Consider the following 21,945-nt stretch of genomic DNA (forward strand, 5'->3'; position numbering starts at 1 on the left):
TGTTTTTAAAAAGCTATCTAACAGAAAAGAACACTATATCTTCAAATAAGATGAAATTAACAGTGAGAATCAGACCATAGTATCTCTCCTGTCTATATCTCAGCAGAGAGTACGTTCTGGAAACATGCTAGAAACAGCTCCTCCACTCATTATACCTAGGCTAGGGAGTTCCAAAGCTTCACATTTATACAAAAGGCAAGAGTGAGGACCCAGTTCTCTAAATGGAATAAAGCAACAGTTCGTAATATTATAACAACATCAAAAACATGCAAATACAAAGTGGGGCTTAAATTACTCACTTCAGCCTCTGCTTCTATCTTGTCCTCTTTTACCATTTTTTCTACCATTCTCTCAGCAAGGGGCAGAAACATCGTTTTTGAGAGGTTTTCATCCTGCGCTGATATAGACTAAAGGAGAAAAGATAAATGTTTGCACTATTTATATTATTACCATGCAGACCATTATTGTGACTCTGGCACATAATTATCAACCCACTATGTCAAATATCAGACCTAATTTGAACTTGCCAAGAAGATACATTAGAGAGTAGTTTGCTTTATAGAAGATTTCTTTACTAAAGATTCTTATCTTATGCATTCTTGAAATACATGTTTCCACAATATGACCTAACTTTTAAATATTAGGCCATTCATACATTTTTTTCTAGAAATATGTTAAGAGGGGATATGTTTATACTATTTAGTATATATAAAGGGTACCAGGTATTCGAAGAGTCAAAAACCTTTGAGATGTCTTCTTGAGACCTTCACATATTATAAGGGAAATGCCAATTCCTTCTATTTATAGTATGGCTTACTATTAGCTACAGTTACCTTAGCATGATATTAATCATTTTAACATTGCCAAAGATTCTGCTCAGAGCTCATTTACCCCCTGAAAACAACCTTTCAGGGTAGCTATTATGCTTATTTTATAGCTAAACTAAGGTTAAAAGATTCCCCAACAGCTCAAGAGACCTGGTGAAGCCAATGTTTGAAAGCAGACCTGTCTGAACCCAGAGCCTCTCTGTTCTTAACTGCTACATTTTAACTCCTTCCTCCTCATCCTCTCATACACAGTATCTTATTTTGGTACTTATAGCTGCTCTGGGAGATGAGCATCTCCATTCTGCAAAAGAGCAGACTGAGGCTCAGAAAGCAGAAGTGATGAAACAAGGTCACCCAGTTCAATGATCTGTTCAACAACCAACAATAGTGCCTTAAAGACAAACCTCAAGTTAAAATATTAAACATTTCGAGGCTCATACTTGATCAAGTAACCCAGTAATGGATCTAAGATTCAGGGGAAATACACTCTGTGCTACACATAAATAAACCAATATATCAACTCAAAAAGAATACTAAAACTCCTCAACTCAAAAAAATCAACTGACAATATGTCACATCCCTATTTGACACACGCTGCAACACATTACCCAAGATGTTCAGAGGACACATTAAGGACAATTACTATATACAAAAATAAAAACAAATCTCAATCCCATTCTGAATGCCATACTCACTTGCATTATTAAGCTCATCACAGACCAAAAGTAGTAAGGGTTTTTGGGGACAATCTTATATAGAGCCATGCCAGCCTGAAAGAGAGAGAGCCATAAATACTTAATTTAGAAAACATCATACAGAGGGTAATTAATGACCTAGACATGTGGCAAGAAGTTTCCTAGGAAAATAGCAACATGTTTACATATTCTGGTTACTGTAAGTGCCTAGTAACTTGATGGTTGTTCTCTATAGGATAACAATAGAGGTAATCCCAAAGGTGAATTTTTACAACATCAAGAATGATATTTCACCTTTTGAATCAGATTTTCTCAAACTGAAGCCCAGTGTTCCTAGAGAATACTGCAATCCAATATAGTTCTGGTAGACTACCAAGCAAAAACAAAAGTTGGGTTATGAATGTATATCAATAAACTTTACTGAAGCCATTGCACTTATCAGTTATAGTAAAACAAAGAAATCCAGACAGTATATTTAAACTTCAAAATCAGATAAAATTACTCTGACATAATTCAAAAAATAATTCTTAGGTTAGGAAAATATTCAGGTTCTTTCAATATACCATTAATTAGAACTGAACCCTCTCATTGTGAAATGTATAATATGCAAATACTTAGAAGTAGGAACATGGCACAAAGGAGCAAAGTAGATCTATTCATGTAAAACTGAGAATCTGTCCATAATTGCCAACTAGTAATCAATGCTAAGAACTCTGTCAGCTAATTATCACAGTTACTATTTTATTTTTTAATCTTTTGCCTATCTTCAATCCACTTGAAAAAATACATGGAGCCCCTATTAAGTGGAAGGAAATGTCTATTCCTGCCAAAGATACAAAGATTGAGTCCCGATCCCCAAGGCGAGGGAAAGAGATAAGACAAATATTCAAACGACTAAAATATTCTTGGCAATAAAAATAAACATCCTATACAGGGAATTCCCTGGCAGTCCAGTGGTTAGGACTCGGCACTTCCACCGCCGGGGGCTGGGTTCGATCCCTGGTCAGGGAACTAATAATATCCCACAAGCAAAGTGGCACGGCCAAAGAAAAAAAAAGAAAACAAAAACAAAAACACCCTATACAAAAACACCACACTAGGGTGTTTCCAAGGAAGGCAAGGTTAGTAAGTTTGTTTATTCCTTTCTTTTTCTTTTTTTAAGGAAAAGTAGGTAAGAGCATTCTCCAAAGTAGCAGTCTTTCAGATGGACCTTGAAGGTGAAACAGAATGTGTATAGGCAAAGATGGGGGGTAAGAATACATATACAGCAAAAAAAAAAAAAGAATACATATACAAATAATACAATTATTTGGGGTGAATGGATAAGCGAGTGAATCAATTCGAAGTAGGAGCAAAATGAGTAATTAAACAAAAACATTAAAGAAAGAAAAGACATGTGTTGACAAGAACAAGTAGGACATCTAGCTGAAACAAAAAATTAAGAGCAGGAGAAGGGAAAAGGGCTAAAAGGTAGACAGAGGTACCTTTGTTATAAGACATTCCAAAAGGAGTCTATACAGAGTAAGCGAGTGATATGTATAAATCTATACTCTTCTAGGAAGAGTATTTTAGCAGTACTGTGAAGAAAGAAAATAGGGAGAAAGAAGAGGTGAGGCAATGAAGAACTAAACCAGGATGAGGTAGATCAAATAGAAAAAGAGACCTCAGGGAATTCCCTGGCAGTCCAGTGATTAGGACTCCAAGCTCCCACTGCTGAGGGCATGGGTTCGATCCCTGATCCAGGAACTAAGATCCCGAAAGCCCCGTGGCCAAAAAAAAGAGAGAGAGAGAGAGACCTCAAAGACACTGTGTAGGTAGAATCAAGATGATCTGGAGACAAAATGGACATAAAGGATGAGAAGGAGAGTCTAGAAGGGCTTGAGGTCCCTGCTCTTAACACCAAACTGGAGAAATGAAATGGAAAGTGTTAGAAAACCAATTTTATTTGATAACTTGGGGAAAGAAAACATTTTTATAATGACACACAGAAATAAAAAGGAATAGAATATTAAATTAACATGAACTTTTAACATAAGAGAAATTTCATGCCCACACCTTACTGTCTTATAGGTGATAGCATTCTGCTGCTACAGAAAACTTTTGACCAGAGAGAAATTTGAAAAACATGGCTGCAAACTGGTGACTCAGAGAATAGGAATGTCACTTACAGAAAAAGGAAAGTCTAGTCACCATATGAATGACTAGCAACTCTTTATTCAAGGTGGTTTTAAATTTACCTGCCAGAGATGATCTGTGGGGCAGAAGTCCTTAAATCTTCTGATTCCCTGGCTTCCCTCCCTCCTACCTCCACCAGTTTATGCAAATCACTCATTTATTTAACAAACGTTTGGGCTTCCCTGGTGGCGCAGTGGTTAAGAATCCGCCTGCCAATGCAGGGGACACGGGTTCGAGCCCTGGTCCGGGAAGATCCCACATGCCGCAGAGCAACTAAGCTCGTGCGCCACAACTACTGAGCCTGCGCTCTAGAGCCTGTGAGCCACAACTACTGAGCCCAAGTGCCACAACTACTGAAGCCCATGCGCCTAGAGCCCGTGCTCCACAATAAGAGAAGCCACCGCAATGAGAAGCCTGCGCACCGCAATGAAGAGTAGCCCCCGCTCGCCACAACTAGAGAAAGCCCGCACACAGCAACGAAGACCCAACACAGCCAAAAATAAATAAATAAAATAAATTTATTAAAAAAAAAAAAAACAAAAAAAAAACAAACGTTTATCATGCAGATGCTCTTATAAGAAGTGAGGATTCAGCAGTGAACAAAACAGGAGCCCTTATGAAACATAACATGTAATTTATAAAATACCTATTACCCCAGACTGACATTCCCCTTTCAAAATAAGCATACATATAAGCTAAGAACTGTAACTACCTTAAGCAGCAACAAAGGCACTCGCAATAAAAATCAGACGTTCCATTCTAAGACATTTAACACTAGAGGACTCCATTCTTCCAATATATTAGACTAAAATAATGTAAAAGCAAGCTATGGTTAAAACATATTAGGAAACCATAACTACTAAGCCACATCAAAGCAATGTATCCAAAAAGCAAGATGCAAAATTGTATATATCTCTGGCAACATGTAAAGTTAAACCATACAAAAATATAATCTGTTCAAGTGGCAGATTATTTTTTTCCCTTTTTCAAAATTTACCTTAATATTGCTATTGCATGAACTTGTACTTTTTGTTATTTTGTGTGTGTATAATATATATTTCAAAAATATATTTCGTGGGATCATAAAATTAACACATGCTTAAAAAAAAAAAAAAAAAAGAAAGAACAGAAATTAAGATGGAAAGTATCCACAGCCCTATATCCTGGCAACATTTCGGTACATATACTTAATAAGGAAGGGGGGAGGGGAGGGGAGTGAGAGAAGGCCATTTTACAACCTGCTCTTCTCAATTAACATATATTGGGAATATCTTTCTATGTCAACAAATAAAGACACACAGTACCACTTGGGGGGGGGCGGGGTGTTGCATTTTTTTCTACCATATAGGTGAACTATAATTTCTTTAACTATGTCTGTATTAATGTACATTTAATATACTTTACTTAAAACATATTCCTAGGGGTTTCCCTGGTGGCTCAGCGGTTAAGAATCCACCTGCCAATGCAGGGGACATGGGTTCGAGCCCTGGTCCGGGAAGATCCCACATGCCATGGAGCAACTAAGCCTGTGCGCCACAACTACTGAAGCCCGCGTGCCTAGAGCCCGTGCTCCGCAACAAGAGAAGCCACCTCAGTATGAAGCCCGTGCACTGCAATGGAGACCCAACGCAGCTAAAAATAAATAAATTAAATAAATTAAAAAACAAAAAACAAAAAACATATTCCTAGAAGTAAAAATGATACTAAGGATTTATATGTATATATGTTAGTGTTGCCAATTTAAAAAATATATACCCATTTTACAATAAAAGAAAAATTATAATCTGTGAATATTTTTCCTGAGAACATATCAATACTCCAACAATAAATAAAATAATGATAAAATTTCTTCAAAGAATTACATTTGGGCCAAAAAAAACTCTTCCAATTTAAAAACTTACATAAGCAAATACAAAAATTGATTTGAAAGAGAAAGGGTTTATCTTAATATAGTATCTTCCACCCTCCCTGGTCTACCTGTCTATTGTTATAGTTTGATATTTCAAGTAAACAAGACAAAATAAAAATCCAAGTAGGAAAGCTCAGCCTTCCGAACATATTATACCCACAAACAAAGCATTTCTTTAAAAAGTCTAGCTTGACATCATAACCCTTTATGAGCTTAAGAGTGCAAATTTCATTTCTCTGGGATATCAGTTTTATGCACCTATTAGTCCAAATGTATCCAAATGAGGCTCCTTCACATGTATACAAGGAGCACCTAAAATGTGCTAACTGGCAGATAAGCTGCATCCAGAAAAAAAAAACAAACAAACAAGCATTCCAAGCAATAGGGATTTTCCCCCCATGGATTTAAAAATCTTAGCAGGCTATATAAACAGTTAAATTTACAAAATAGATGTAAACTTTTACAGTTAATCCTTCTATAGTCTGTTCATTTTTTGCTCTAGGATTTCTGCCCATTTTCTGAAAATATAACAGCAATCTGATGCAGTGAGACAATCTGCAGCCAACTTACCAGAACCAAACAAAACATACCATCAGGCCACAAAGGAACAATCACATTTCCCAAAGAAAACATTTAAAGAACTTGAATAATTGTTCATCTTTAAAACACACACAAAAAATAACTGGCTGATCTCCACACACAAATACATAGATCCACTTCTACACATATATGCAAACACACACATGCAGACACACATACCACTGCAGTTAAACCACATTAATAGAAAATCCTGCAGCCCAGGAGGTTTGGGCATCAAGTTACCTGTTGCATTTTCTTGTATTCGCCCACTCTGGCATAGGCCATGAAGAGGTGAGAGTGATATTCCTCACTATTGGGAACTTTCTTCACAGCTGCCTCATAAAGTTTTGTGACTAACTCCGCTAAAACAAAGAGATATAGAATTTTCTTTAATTACTGAAGTATAACAAATCTTAACAGCATTTAATTTTTTTCCTATTTGGAGGAAATAGATGTCTCCTATCATTAAGGAAGAAGAAAGTATTTGCTTTGCCTCATCTGCTCATTACTCTTACCTTGCTTAGGTGTTTTCCGATGAAGCATGGAATAGGTCAGACCTTCCCATGACGTTTACAATGAACAAGACCCTCCAGGATCTATCTAGCCTTTCTGCCTTCTTCCAAACTCTTCCCTCCTGCACTTCATGCTCTAGCTACATCAAACTACTTGTAGTTCCACTAGATTCCCTGTGTTGTATCAGACCTCCATGACTTTAACAGTGTTCCCTCTGCCTGGATCCCCCTTTCCTCTCTTTTCTACTGAGTGAACATCATCCAAGACCCAGTTCAAATGTAATCCTTCCTTGAACACGATCTTTGCTCCTCCATCCCAGTTTGATCACTGCTTCCTTCTGCCATCTTTAAATCTTTTAAATAACGCTCTTATACAATTTATTAATACATAATGCAACATACTATCTACTGATCTATGTTTCCTCATAGACTATGAGTAACATGAAAGCAAAGAATACCTTTCATCTTTGACTCTGATACAATACTTGTCATAGAAAAACATTCAACCAATACTTGTAGGATAGATAATTATTTTTTTGAAACGCTGGGAGAGAATCCATACCCCTAAATCAACATAATCCCTAAATAATCAGATATAATACCTCAACTCTTAAGTTTTATCTTTTATAAGAATGAAACACAAAACTGAACTATAAAATAACATTTTCTGCCTGCTAGGTTGGCAAAAATTTTATTTTATTTTTTCCAGTTTTACTGAGAAACAATTGACAAAAGCTGTATATTTTTAGGAGTACAACATGATGGCTTGATGGCAAAATTTTTTAAGTCTAAGAATACCAATGACGGGACTTCCCTGGTGGCGCAGTTGTTAAGACTCCGAGCTCCCAATGCAGGGGACCTGGGTTCGATCCTCGGTCAGGGAACTAGATCGCACATGCATGCCGCAACTAAGAGTTCACATGCCACAACTAAGGATCCCACGTGCCGCAACTAAGGAGCTGGCGAGCTGCAACTATGGAGCCTGCCTGCTGCAACTAAGACCCAGAGCAAATAAATAAATAAATAAATAAATATCACATTAATTTAAAAAAAAAGAATACCAATGACAAGGATGTGGAACTCTGGAACTCTGATACACTGCTAATGGGAAGGTAAATTTAGAAGACAAGTTGACACCATGTTTATCTTTAGGCTGAACCTACACATACCCTATGACCTAGCACCTCCACTCTAGATTCTAGTGTAGTCACCCAGTGAAGTATCTGTGGCAGTAAACATGAATTAACTACAACCACTTGGATATTAGATGAAAAGTGCAAGTCACAGAAAATGTACAGCATGAATCCATTTATATTAAGTCCAAAATAAGTGAAACTACTAATGTATTACTTAGAAAAACAAATGTGATAAAGATTTAAAGACAAGCAAGAGAATAAAAAATATTCAGGATAGCAAATCCCTCTTAGGAAGTTAAAGGGGAAATGAGATTGATGAAGGACACACAGGGAGTCTTCTTAGTACAGACATACCTCATTTTATTGCACTTCCCTTTACTGTGCTTTACAGATGTTGTGTGTTTTACAGATTGAAGGTTTGTGGCTAATCCTTGCATCTAAGCAAGTCATTGGCACCATTTTTCCAACAGCATTTGCTCACTTTGTGTCTCTATGTTACATTTTGGTAATTCTCACGATATTTCAAACTTTTTCATTATTATTGTATTTGTTATGGTGATCTATGACCAGTGATCTTTGAAGTTACTACTGTAATTGTTTGGGGGCACCACAAATCACAACCATATAAGACCTTGAACTTAATCAACAAATATGTGTGTGTTCTGACTGCTCCACTATCTGGCCGTTCCCATCTATCTCACTCTCCTCAGGCTTCCCTATTTTTTGAGACACAACACTGAAATTAGGCCAATTAATAACCCTACAATGGCGTCAAGTGAAAGGAACAGTGCCACATGTCTGGCACTTTAAATCAAAAGCTAGAAATGATTAAGCATAGTGAGGAAGGCATGTCGAAAGCCAAGACAGGCTGAAAGCTAGGCCTCTTGTGCCAGTTAGCCAAGTTGTAAATTCAAAGGAAAAGTTCTTGAAGGAAATTAAAAGTACTACTCCAGGGAATTCCCTAGAGGTCCAGTGGTTAGGACTCCGACCTTCCACTGCAGGGAACACAGGTTCAACATCTGTTCGGGGAACTAGATCTCACAAGCCGTGAGGCACGGCCAAAAAAAAAAAAAAAGTACTACTCCAGTGAACACATAAATGATAAAAAAGTGAAACGGAGAAAGTTTTAGTGGTCTGGATAGAAGATCAAACTAGCCACAATATTCCCTTAAGCCAAAGCCTGACCCAGAGCAAGACCCTGACTCTCTCTTTAATTCTATGAAGGCTGAGAGAACTGGGAAACCAAAAAATTCATATGACTCACTTTACTGCAATATTCACTTTAATGTGAAACCAAACCCACGATACCTCCAAGGTATACCTGTACTGATAATGCTCTATTTCTTAAATTGCGTGGTAGGTTTATGAATGTTCATTTATTCCACATCAAATGTTCTATTGCTACATAAAACATATTCTTCTGTAATATGTATTATTAAAGATATGTATTTCATAATAAAATATTTAAGAAATCAACAATGAAAAACTTTGTTTATAGATGAAACTAGGCAGACTATCTAGGATATGCTTAGAAATAATCTGGCAGGCAGAGGGGTATACATAAAATTGACCATGTCTCAATAACTGCTGAAGGTGAGAAATGGACACAAAGGGATTTATTATGCTATTCTCTGTTTCTATGTTTGAAATTTTCCATATTAAAAAGTGGAAAAAAAGGCAACTCTTTCATTTAGCAAATCAAAATGCCATAAATGAAATTCAAGTCCTCATTCCAATTCAAGGATCCTAATACATGTAAAATATCCACTCTGCCTACAGCCTTTGCAAGCCATGGTTAATGCATTTTTTACCTGTTGCCATCCATCAAATCATGAGTGATAAGTAAATCAGACAAACAGAGAACTCAGAAATACCCAAAAAATTAAGCACAGTTTTAAAAACAATGAAAAGAAAGAAACATACGTCGATGCATCTCCCGGTAAAGAATAGTCAGTGCCTGCAGTGAGTTGTCGTCTGTGGGTTCAAGGGCTGCCACCTCCTGCGCCAAGATGAAGGCTTCCTCTTGCTTTCCAGTTCTCTGTAAACCAATTGCCTTTAAAACCTGATAGAAAGAAAAGACAAATGAGTTTTAAAAGGACAGAAAAGGAAATATGAACCAAAGAAAGCCAATTTGAAATCACAAAGTAAGTTATAAGGTATGCCTAGGTTGTGAATCAACTAAACTATTTTCCTAAAAATATCAGCAAATAAAGATTATTGCCAGGGCTTCCCTGGTGGCTCAGTGGTTAAGAGTCCGCCTGCCAATGCAGGGGACACAGGTTTGAGCCCTGGTCCAGGAGTATGCCACATGCCACGGAACAACTAAGCCCATGAGCCACAACTACTAAGCCTGCGCTCTAGAGCCCACGAGCTATAACTACTGAAGCCAGCGCCTAGAGCCCGTGCTCTGCAACAAGAGACACCACCGCAATGAGAAACTTGAGCACCACAACAAAGAGTGGCCCCCACTCGCCACAACTAAAGAAAGCCCATCCAGCAACGAGGACCCAACACAACCAAAAATAAATAAATAAATAAAAATAAAGTTCCCTTAAAAAAAAAAAAGATTATTTACTATTTCAGTCATATTAAGAATGCACAAAACAAAAAGAATGCACAACATTGCTTAAAAGGACTTTGTGGGGGGAAAAAAAAGGACTTTGTGAAAATAAAATAATTAAATTAGATAAGTCATGCCCAAAAAAACAAGCAGCTAGCGTTTAATTAAATACTCTATGGCATTTCATTTAAGTGATCAGGCAAATAAATGGCCTAAAAAATACTCTGAAAAACACAGATAGTCACTAAAGAGATTAAACACCTCTTCCCTTTAAAGATTACAGTATATAACCCACCAAACATAAGTAACTCAAGGGCAAATGAACTTACCTTAGCACAATGAAGATCCTTATGCTTTTTCAACAATTTATCTGCTTGCTGAATTGCCATTTTATTATTACCATTATCAAGGTAATCTATGAAAACAGAAATTATGAGTTATTATATTCCTTCAAAAACAAATATGAAAAATGCATAGGCTAGTATCAGCTGTTTCGGAAAGTACCCTAATTTGGTATTAAAAACATCATGGAGCTGATTTTAACTCTAAATGGCTAGGATGGTCCAGAACACAATCTTAAATTTCTACAGTCATCTCTCATCCAAAAGCAATATAATCCAGTTATACTAATCCTTAATGAAGATTCGAGACCAAATATATTTAGATGATAGATGACACTAATATTTTTACCTATGGGAAACAAATGCGTTTAGTTACACAAAAATTAAAATATCTAAAAAAAAAAAAACCTTTATTATATTCAAGCTTCAAATCTACCAAATGGACCATGTTCCCTCAATAAAATGTTCAGTGAGTCTTACTATGCCACAGAGTTAAGAATAATTCGTTGAAGAAAAAAATATGAAGAGAATAGTGAGTGGGGGAGTAAATCCAGCAATATCAGGAGTAGACAAGGATGTAGGGAAAGCAGCACTTTCATACACTCTGGCTGAAATAGAAACTAGCGCTGACTTTGAAGAAAAACTGACTTCTAGGTTCCCTAAGCTATGCATCCATTCCAAAATTCAAGGCATGTGGAGACCTGCTATAAAATTGTGTTAAGGAAGAAAAGCAATCAATTATTATTCAAAAGTCTAACAAAAGCAAAGATTAATTTTCAGATGAGAGGATCTGAAAGAAAATGACAAGTGTTTTAGATGGGAAATGGTGGTAGCTGTCAATTCTATATACAGAAAGATGACTAAACACAGGCCAGTCCACAACCTACTACTACTACCAAGTCCCTCTTTGCTCATCAAGGTCCCAAATCAGCATAGGCACAGACAAAACATAAACAACTCAAATTAATCTATGGACCAAATGCTGGTGAGGACATGGAGCAAAAGCAGCTATCATTCACTGCTAGTGGGAATGCAAAATGGCACAGACACCTTGGAAGACTGTTTGGCAGTTTCTTAAAAAATTAAACATACTCTGGGACTTCCCTGGTGGCGCAGTGGTTGAGAATCTGCCTGCCAATGCAGGGGACACGGGTTCGAGCCCTGGTCTGGGAAGATCCCACATGCCGCGGAGCAACTAGGCCCGTGAGCCACAATTACTGAGCCTGCGCGTCTGGAGCCTGTGCTCCGCAACAAGAGAGGCCGCGATAGTGAGAGGCCCGCGCACCGCGATGAAGAGTGGCCCCCGCTTGCCGCAACTAGAGAAAGCCCTCGCACAGAAATGAAGACCCAACACAGCCAAAAATAAATACATAAATAAATAAAAATTAAAAAAAAAAATTAAACATACTCTAACCATATAATCCAGCTCCTTGTTATCTACCCAAATGAGCTGAAAACTAACTTTCACACAAAAATCTGCACGCAAATGTTTATAGCAGCTTTATACATGATTGCCAAAACTTGGAAGGAACCAAGATGTTCTTCAACAGGCAAATGGATAAACAAACTGTGGTATATCCATCCATACAATGATATATTATTCAGTGATAAAAAAAAATGAGCCCATGCGCCACAACTACTGAGCCTGTGCTCTAGAGCCCGTGAGCCACAACTACTGAGCCCGCGTGCCACAACTACTGAATCCCACGCGCCTAGAGCCCGTGCTCCGCAACAAGAGAAGCCGCCACAATGAGAAGCCTGCACAACACAACGAAGAGTAGCCCCCGCTCGCCGCAACTAGAGAAAGCCACACAGCAACAAAGGCCCAACGCAGCCAAAAATAAATAAATAAATTTATAAAAAAAAAAAAGAAAGAAAAGAAATGAGCTAGCAAGCCACAAAAAAATTATGGGGGACTCTTAAATACATATTGCTAAGTGAAAGAAGCCAACATGACAAAGCTACATACTATACGATTCCAAGTGTATGACATTCTGGAAAAAGCAAAATTATAGGCAGAATAAACAATCAGTGGTTGCCAGGAGCTGGGGGAGGGATGAATAGGTGGAGAACAGGGGATTTTTCAGTGCAGTGAAACTATTCTGTATGATACTGTAATGAAGGATACATGTCATCATACCTTTGCAAAATTCATAGAATGTGCAACACACAGAATGAACCCTAATGTAAACTAGTAAACTACGGACTTTAGTTAGCAATAACATATGTATTGGCTCAGCAACTGTAGCAAATGCATCACACTAATGCAAGTGTTAATAACATGGGAAACTGGGGGAGAAGAGAGGTGTGTGGGGGTGAATAGGAACTCTGTACTTTCCACTCTTTTTCTGTAAACTTAACCTAAAACTGCTCTAAAAAATAAAGTCGATTAATTAAAAAAATATAATAAAAGCAAAGATTCATTTCTAGAAAAGGAACGTGAGAGTGTTATAAATGGGAAATAGGGTGGTAGATGTAGATTCGAAATACGGAAAGATGACTGAACTCAGGCTAGTTCACAATCTACTACTACTATTGGTCCCTCTTTGCTCATCAAGGTCCCAAGTCAGCAACAGGGACAGAGGAGGTACAGACAACTCAAGATCATCTGTGGCCCTGGTGGCCCAGGGCCAAATAACAGAAATACACTATCATTTTACCTAACAGTTTCAATTTTTCTCCTATGAATACTTTACCACAACCTTTAACAGACAGCAACATGAACACATGAGTTTCATCTCTTTAGTTTTTCTTCAATGCACCTAATGTTGATGAGCACCAATAATGCTAGGTAAAAAGATTAAGAAGCCTTACTCTGGAGGGAATCACAATCTAGAAAAGATCAAAGACTTAACACTCAGGTAGAGAGATTAGAGAATCACAGAAATCACTATCTTGGCCTGAATACCCAAATATCTAATACCAGTTTTCTTAAATCCTCATCTCAGCCGATAGGCCACCATTTGTCCTTACAGAATATCCGACAGAGACATTTCAGCTCAATAAATGATATCTTCTCTTCCTAATAACCTGGTGCTGATCTCATGCTGAGTGAGTTCTAAGTTACGTCTGACTCAGTCTCGCAAGACTCCAGGTTCATAGAACATATCTTGAAGTCTTCTCAAAGAGCAGGTATCTTTGATGAAACCCCAGCTCTGAGGATCTGCCCATAGATGGATCAGACCAGAGGTTAGGACTACAAGGATATTGAACTTTTCCCTCTGTTGTTGACAAGGCTCTGATATATAAATACACTGCACCCACGCCCTCTTCTGTGGGCATGGTTTCCACAGACTCTGCTGAAGGGGTAGAACTGGATGAGCATGTCTAGGTCATGCAACTGAAGCCCAATGGAGTGGACATTTGACCCAAACTGAGTAAATCAAGTTTCTTCCTGGTAATCTGTAATTACAACACTGAAATCTGGAGTCAGACTTCCCTGGTGGCACAGTGGATAAGGCTCCACGCTCCCAATGCAGGGCGCCCGGGTTCGATTCCTGGTCGGGGAACTAGATGCCACATGCATGCTGCAACTAAGAGTTCGCATGCCACAACTAAGGAGCCCACGTGCCGCAACTAAGGAGCTGGCAAGCTGCAACTAAGGAGCCCACGTGCTACAACTAAGGAGCCCACCTGCCACAACTAAGACCCAATGCAACCAAATAAATAAATAAATATTAACAAAAGAAAAGAAAAGAAAGCTATGGAGAACCCATTTGGAAAGCAATAAATATTTCCAGTTTGAGATTACCAGTGGCAGCTCCAGAATCTCCATTTGGAAGGAGCCTTGGGAGACGTAAGTTGGTTAATGGGGAGTGAAGAAAAGGAGTTATCTCTTGACTCTTCATTCATATAACATTTATAAAAGAATAAAGAATGTCAATTATCTTTATCAATAAATTGGGGGAGGGGCAGTGCTGATTAAGCTTATGGGGGGAGGCTAATGACCTCTCCCTACTCTATTCTCAGCTTGGTGCGGCCACAAAGCCAACATGTTGGGCCCCAGGTAAACTGATGAGTAAGCAGAAAAAAACAGTTTGAAGAACCTAGCAGAGAAAAGAATAGACACAAACAGATAAGAGCAGAGATGAGCATCTGAGAAAGAAGCTTCAGATCCTGACAGCTTTCCAGTTTCCATCAGGCTCTAGAACACTGCATTTCTGCCCTAAGCTCCCACAAGGGTTTATAAACAACCTCCCTCTACTTGAGCTTGTGTCAAAGGGTTTCTGTTCCTTGCACCCAGAAGAGTTTTAATTTTAACTAAGACACCCCACCACATTTAGACTGCTGTCAAGGTCCCCCTTCCTGGACGTCAAGGTCCCCCTTCCTGGACACCTAGGTGATTGCTGATTAATTGGTTGCTGAGTCTTTTGGGAAAAGTTTATTTCTATTTTACATCGCTGACTTTGTAATATAAATTATGTAGCCCGGGCTTCCCTGGTTGCGCAGTGGTTAAGAATCTGCCTGCCAATGCAGGGGACACGGGTTCGAGCCCAGTCCAGGAAGATCCCACATGCCGCGGAGCAACTAAGCCCGTGCACCACAACTACTGAACCTGTGCTCTAGAGCCCAGGAGCCACAACTTTTGAAGCCCGCACGCCTAGAGCCCGTGCTCCGCAACAAGAGAAGCCACCGTAATGAGAAACCCACGCACCACAACAAAGAGTAGCCCCCGCTCTCAGCAACTGGAGAAAACCCGAGTGCAGCAGCAAAGACCCAATGCAGCCAAAAATTAAATAAATAAATAAATTTATTTTAAAAATAAATAAAATAAATTATGTAGCCCTTGGAGAAAACAGACCAATAAAAATGATACCCTAAGTCTGTTTTTTTAGCCTTTTTAAAACTTACTCAAGGGTAACTGTGGCTTGACCATGAGGACTGGTATTGTTCCCTTAATATGAGGAGTAAGCCAAGTCAGCCGTCCACAAATCAGGCATAGGAAATAATAAGATGATGTTGTATCAGTTTAAAGCAGTGTTTTTCAAAGCATGGTTATCACTCCAACTAAAATGTTTTTAAGTGGTCCTTGCAGGCAGCACTAGATAACATGGATAGTGAGAAAACTGACCTTTTGTAATATTTCCTTTATATTAAGGAGATAGTCTCAGGTTGGTATCAGCCTGTCATTTCTTTAACACTTGCTAATACCTTTTTTTTTTTTTTAATGGAGAAGGAACAGTTCTCAGATTTAGAGTTTCACAACTATCAGAAACTAGTTAAGACCTTAATAACATTGTTTTGTTTTCACTGTGTGTACTTAATTTTATGGTTTTGTTTTCTCAGGGCAAGTGACAGGTATTCCACTGATGGTAATGATACATATTATTTCTATTTTATTTTATTTTTAATTTTAAAAATTTATTTATTTATTTTTGGCCACGCAGCATGTGGGATCTTAGTTCCCCGACCACGGACTGAATCCATGCCCCCTGCAATGGAAGCGAGAGTCCTAACCACTGGACAGCCAGGTAATCCCTCCCACTGTCTCTAAAACAAACTTCAAAATCCTTAAAATGGCTTACAAAGCTGAGTCCCTCTACCTCTGTAGCCTCATCTCACCCTTCTCTACATTCCAACCACACAAGTCTTTTCTTAGGTCATCAAGTACATACTCTCTCTGTCCATCTTTCTTACACACTCTGTCCATCACTCCTTTCCATCTGATCACCTGACTAACCTTTGCTCTTTTTTCTTTTCCAAAGTAAAATGTCACTTCCACAGAGAACCTTTTCTTGAAATGTTCCCAACAGTCGATATGTCATAGTGTGTGCTCTCATGGTAACCGGTACTTTTCCTTCAAAGTCCTTAACACAAATGTAATGATTATGTATACTATTGTTTAAAAAACCTCTTGAGACTACAAGCTCCCTGAAAGCAGAAATCATGTCTGTGCTGTCTGGTACTCTCTCATTCCCTGAATCTACATTGTGCCTAGCACATATTAGGCTCTCAATAAATAAGCTGAATGAAGAAAGGAATACATAAATGAACAAACTGTATAGGAAAAAAATCTTCTAGAAATTGAGCAGTCTATCAGGGGAGTGAGAGATATATACATACAAAGTGACCACAACAGGATGTTCAAAGAACCAATTATTAGTAATGGCTTCCTGCTATTAAGTTAGATTTTTTTAAGTCTTTTCAGTTAATTTCTTAGGGGACTCCTCTGGTGGCGCAGTGGTCAAGAATCCGCCTGCCAATTCAGGGGACATGGGTTCAATCCCTGATCCGGGAAGATCCCATGTGCTGCGGAGCAACTAAGTCCGTGTGCCACAACTACTGAGCCTGCGCTCTAGAGCCCGCGAGCCACAACTCCTGAGCCCGAGTGCTGCAACTACTGAAGCCCGCATGCCTAGAGCCCGTGCTCCACAACAAGAGAAGCCACTGCAATAAGAAGCCCTTGCACAGCAACAAAAAGTAGCCCCCACTTGCCACAACTAGAGGAAGCCGGCATGCAGCAACGAAGACCCAACACAGCCAAAAATAAATTAATTAATTAATTAATTAAGAAGAAAAAAACCCAGACATTTAAGGGTGAAGACAGAGGGAACACAAATTTATTGGGTGTCTACTCAAAACCCAGCAAGGTACCTTTAGCATCTCCATATTACAGAAGAGGCTCAGGGAGGTAGGTTAATTGACAAAATCATAGCAGAGAGTGAAACCCAGCTCAGTCTGGCTCTGAAGGTCTGCACCCTTCATTGCCTCAATTTCTCTAGACAGAACTCTTAGAGCAAGAGACTATATAAGTACAGATAGCTCATTGAGCCTAAGGAGACAAAGAACAAATTTGAAATTTATTTTTCTTTTCTTTACTACCTTGCCACAATCCAATCACTTCAGTGAACACACAGAAAACATACTCCAAATGGCCAACTGGTTTCTCCTAATTCTCAAGAAGATACTAAGCGCAGTATTTTTAATTAAAGTATTAATCAGATGCTCTGACAGAAGCAAGAGCATGAACAAAAGAATGAAAAGGAAGGAAGCATGCATCTTTAAAACCTGATTTACACCCACCATCAGGCGTGCACTGGGGTAGTTCCAGTACTGACTGCCTCAACACCACCAGGCTAGGCCTGCTGCATTTGGTCTTGGTAAATCATCCCAAACCAAATGTGTTCCCTGGCCATCTGCCCTGCTGAGAAGGCTGTGCGCCAGTCATCACTGTTTATTAGGGGGAGAGAACGTGGACAAGAATATTCTGCCCTCAGGAAAATGTTTCAAACACTCGGTTTACAGCTGAGCAATTTTTTAGTAAGAGCTGGACTTGGGTGCCAGAAAGGCAATGAGAAGCCCGCGCACTGCAACGAAGAGTAGCCCCCAGCTCAGCGCAGCTAGAGAAAAGCCCGCGCGCAGCAATGAAGACCCAACGCGGCCAAAAATAAATAAATAGATAAATAATTTTTAAAAATAATAAATAAATTTATATAAAAAAGAACATTATCTGAATGAAACCATACAGTATCTGATCTTTAAAAAAATTAATGTCTTAAATAATAAAAATAATACATATCACAGTAAAAAAAAAAAAATCCAATAGTTCATACAGGTATAACATGAAAAGAATTATTAGTCTCTTAATCTTGTCCTATGCTCCCACTACCCTCTACTCTGCATTCTTCCAGGAATGTTCTGTGCATTAACATCTGTCTTTTTAAGTTTAAAATGTTTTTAGAATTTAAAAGTGTAAGAGCTTTTTAAATGGTCATAATTTCAAAACAGGAAAACGGTCATAATTTCAGAACAGGAGAAAACAGGTTGTGCCAAGTGACTTTTCTACAGAAAGGCAAGATAATCTTCACTCACCAAGATGCCCTGCCCCGCCCGGGCAAAGGATGAGACTCCGCTGAGCTAACACAGCCCAACAGAAGGCTCAGAATACATACAACATCCGACCGAAGACCTGGGAAGTTTTAATAACGAACTATAACAGAATAATTACCTGGAGTTTGGCCACGCATGGGAAGGGAAATGTCCTAACGCACCAAAGAACTGACTATCATTCAGGAAACACAGCTGGGAAATATGTTACACCTGATTCAGGCTAGAGCAAGACTGTAAGTCAGGAACCATCAAGGACCTACTGTATAGCACAGCAAACTCTACTCAATATTCTGTGATAATTTATATGAAAAAAGAATCTAAAAAAGAATGAATATATGTATATGTACAACTGAATCTCTTTGTTGTACACCTGAAACTAACACAACGTTGTAAATCAACGACACTCCAATAAAATTTAAAAAATAAAATAAGTATTAAAAAAAAAAAAAGACTGCAAGTCAGTAACACAGATTAGAACAAAGGATCCTGTGCCATAAAAGTAAATGTGTGTGCGTGTATTCTGAAGACTATGGAACTTTGAAACCTCTATTTTTATTTTGCGATTCCTGCATCCTATAAAAAAATTTTTAATAAATGAATTTTTTATACTATTTTTATACAGAAATTCTTATTTATTTATCTATCTATCTATTTATTTATTTATGGCTGTGTTGGGGCTGTGCACGGGCTTTCTCTAGTTGCGGCGAGTGGGGGCTACTCTTCATTGTGGTGCGCGGGCTTCTCATTGCGGTGGCTTCTCTTGTTGCGGAGCACGGGCTCTAGGTGCGCGGGCTTCAGTAGTTGTGGCTCACAGGCTCTAGAGCGCAGGTTCAGTAGTTGTGGCTCGCGGGCTCTAGAGCTCAGGCTCAGTAGTTGTGGCACATGGGCTTAGCTGCTCTGCAGCATGTGGGATCTTCCCGAACCAGGGATTGAACCCGTGTCCCCTGCATTGGCAGGCGGATTCTTAACCACTGCGGTACCAGGGAAGTCCTCTATAAAATTTATTAAGTGCCATACCTGATCATCTTCCAACTCTACCCATCCCCTAACCACTAAAATCATTTTAAAACAATAATGGTAGAAGAAAGCACTAGGGCTCACCAAGTCACATGAGGATACAACATCTGTTCAGAACCACATAGCACAAGAGAATAATTTTAGCAAAAGGAGAAAGAATAATAAAGTAGGTGTTCTGGAAGGTCAAGGTGGTTTTCAAAAACCAAAAATGCAATACCCAAACTTACCAATTTATGAGTAAAGAGAAGCACTCTGAAGATGTTCAACTAATCAACTAGCTATTCCATACCTAGACACCAAAAATAGAATTTCAACCCACCATAATTTCACAATTAATGACCCTGTCCACTTCTATCTTCAAGAGTATCAGCAAGAGCTGAGGTCATAGGCAAAGTTTCTAACAGCTGTAAAATCCTAAACCTTGGCAATATAAATAATGCTGCATAAAGATCGTGATGCTGCGGGATCTGAACTCAGTGAAAGGCTGAGCTCTCCAGTGAGAATGCCTGTGTTCAAATCCCAGCTCTACAATTTACTAGCTGCAATTCTGAGCAAGTTAATCTCTGGCCTTCAGTTTACTACTATGCTCACAATAATCTTATCTACCTAATAGGACAGTTAGCACACAAATAAGCACTCAGTCAAGGCTGGGTGTTGTTGAACTTTTGGCTGGTGGGCAAGCACCACCATGCATAAGCATGTTCATCTGTCAGCTAATGAAGGTCTAAATTCAAGAACGATAGTGGTTTAGGGATACTAATATATTTAAACACAAAAGCAGAGGCTGTCCCAAAGTCTAGAGGTCAAAAGTCAAAAGTGCTGAAGTCTAGGACAGTCTTTCTTTTCCTATTTCTGTCAGTTTATATTAATTGCCTTGGAATTCCTAAAGAAAGTATTTTCTAATCTTCTTCCCATGTAACTATAACAAAAGCTACATAATTCTGGCTTCAGTTTTGAGAATATGACCTATCACATCTGGTTAACATATCCTGATGTTTACCAGTGTGAAACAGACTAGAGGTTTTTCTTATTGGATAGTTTCAAAACATTATTATTTCTAAGTGACTTATGGGACACCAAAGGCATTTTCTTTGGTCCTCAAGAACAATTTTAGAAATCCAATTATTCCTAAAAGTATTCAATCTTTTTAGTTAAAAAAGAAAAAATCTGCAGGCAGCTGCTGCAGAGAGCTGTAACCAGCCACCAATTGTGAACCCTGGATTAATTTCTTACCCTCAAGCACCCTTACATATTTCATCTCTGCCCTTTAAAATGTATACTGGAGGGCATGAGAACATTTAGCCCTGGGAAAATGGAAATCCACCACTCTCCACCTATGTGACCTTTGGCAAGTCAGTGTCTCCAGCTCAAAGTGAGGTGATTTCTAGCACAGTGGTTAAAAGAGTAAGCCTGGGACGTTCCACAGGGGTTAAGATCCTAGCTTCATGTTAGCTGAGTGACCTTAGACAAATTACACATCAGTAAAGCCCCAGTTTTCTCATCTGTGGAAAGAAAAGGGGGAGAGAGAGGGAAGTGGGACTGGGGAAAAGCAGCCACCTCCGAAGGATGTGTGAAGATTAAATAATTAAGACCAAGGACAGTGACTGACATAATTAGCAGCCTATACACGTTAGCTGTTATTATTATTTCCCACCTCACAAGGTTGTTGTTGAAATGAGATGCAAGAGCAAAGCATCATACAAATTACAAAAAGCACTACCAATTGTACCAGAATCATAGTTACCCCCTTCCAAAAAAGTTAAATGATCTCAGCTATGCGAAGAAGCCTCCATTTAGTAACATCCACACTACAAACAAGAGGTCTAATTCTGCAAAAACCACTGAACTTGACGCCTTCCTCACCATGAACTGAGCTAGACCAAGACCACACAACCATCTAAGAGGAAAGGAAATACAAAAGGGACCACTATCCAATTATAGAACAACTCGGTTATTGAAGAGGTGTTTCTCCCTGACTCAAATATGTGATTTTTCACAACCGGGATAGCAGAATGCCATCAAGGTCTTAAAGCCCAAGGGTTGAGGTCAACGTTATGGAGGAGGATCCACTTAGCATGCGGAAGGCAAGCTGCAGAGAAAAACCAGAGAAGCTGCAAAAAGGAAAAGCCCTGCATGCCCCTCGACACGAGCTATTACAGTCGCTTCACCGCTATTTTGGGCCCAAGCCACCCCCACCCCCCACCCCCGCCTCCCACGTGTGCCCAGAGCAGCTGTTCCTCCGCCAAAGAGCTCTGGATTGGGAGCCTCAAATCCAGGCCTGCTCCCGACTCGATCTGGGTGACCTTGCGTCAGCCCCTTCCCCTCCCGGGACCTCTGTTTCTCCATGTGCACCGAGTACAGTTA

General features: G+C 39.0%; 1 protein-coding gene across 3 annotated transcripts in view; it reads right to left on the bottom strand.

Moving 5' to 3' along the window:
• Nucleotides 1-21,945, bottom strand: part of NAA25 (N-alpha-acetyltransferase 25, NatB auxiliary subunit) — a 74,887-nt gene that overhangs the window by 52,404 nt on the left and 538 nt on the right. For all 3 annotated transcript variants that reach the window (XM_057525986.1, XM_057525985.1, XM_057525984.1), the window contains exons 2-6: nucleotides 10,723-10,808; nucleotides 9,757-9,895; nucleotides 6,429-6,547; nucleotides 1,523-1,597; nucleotides 300-407 (exon numbers count right to left, since the gene is read on the bottom strand). In XM_057525986.1, coding sequence (XP_057381969.1) covers nucleotides 300-407; nucleotides 1,523-1,597; nucleotides 6,429-6,547; nucleotides 9,757-9,895; nucleotides 10,723-10,808 — 527 coding nt within the window. The remainder of the gene's footprint in view (nucleotides 1-299; nucleotides 408-1,522; nucleotides 1,598-6,428; nucleotides 6,548-9,756; nucleotides 9,896-10,722; nucleotides 10,809-21,945) is intronic.

This window comes from Balaenoptera acutorostrata, chromosome 13, assembly GCF_949987535.1.
Source record: "Balaenoptera acutorostrata chromosome 13, mBalAcu1.1, whole genome shotgun sequence".
NCBI lineage: Eukaryota > Metazoa > Chordata > Mammalia > Artiodactyla > Balaenopteridae > Balaenoptera > Balaenoptera acutorostrata.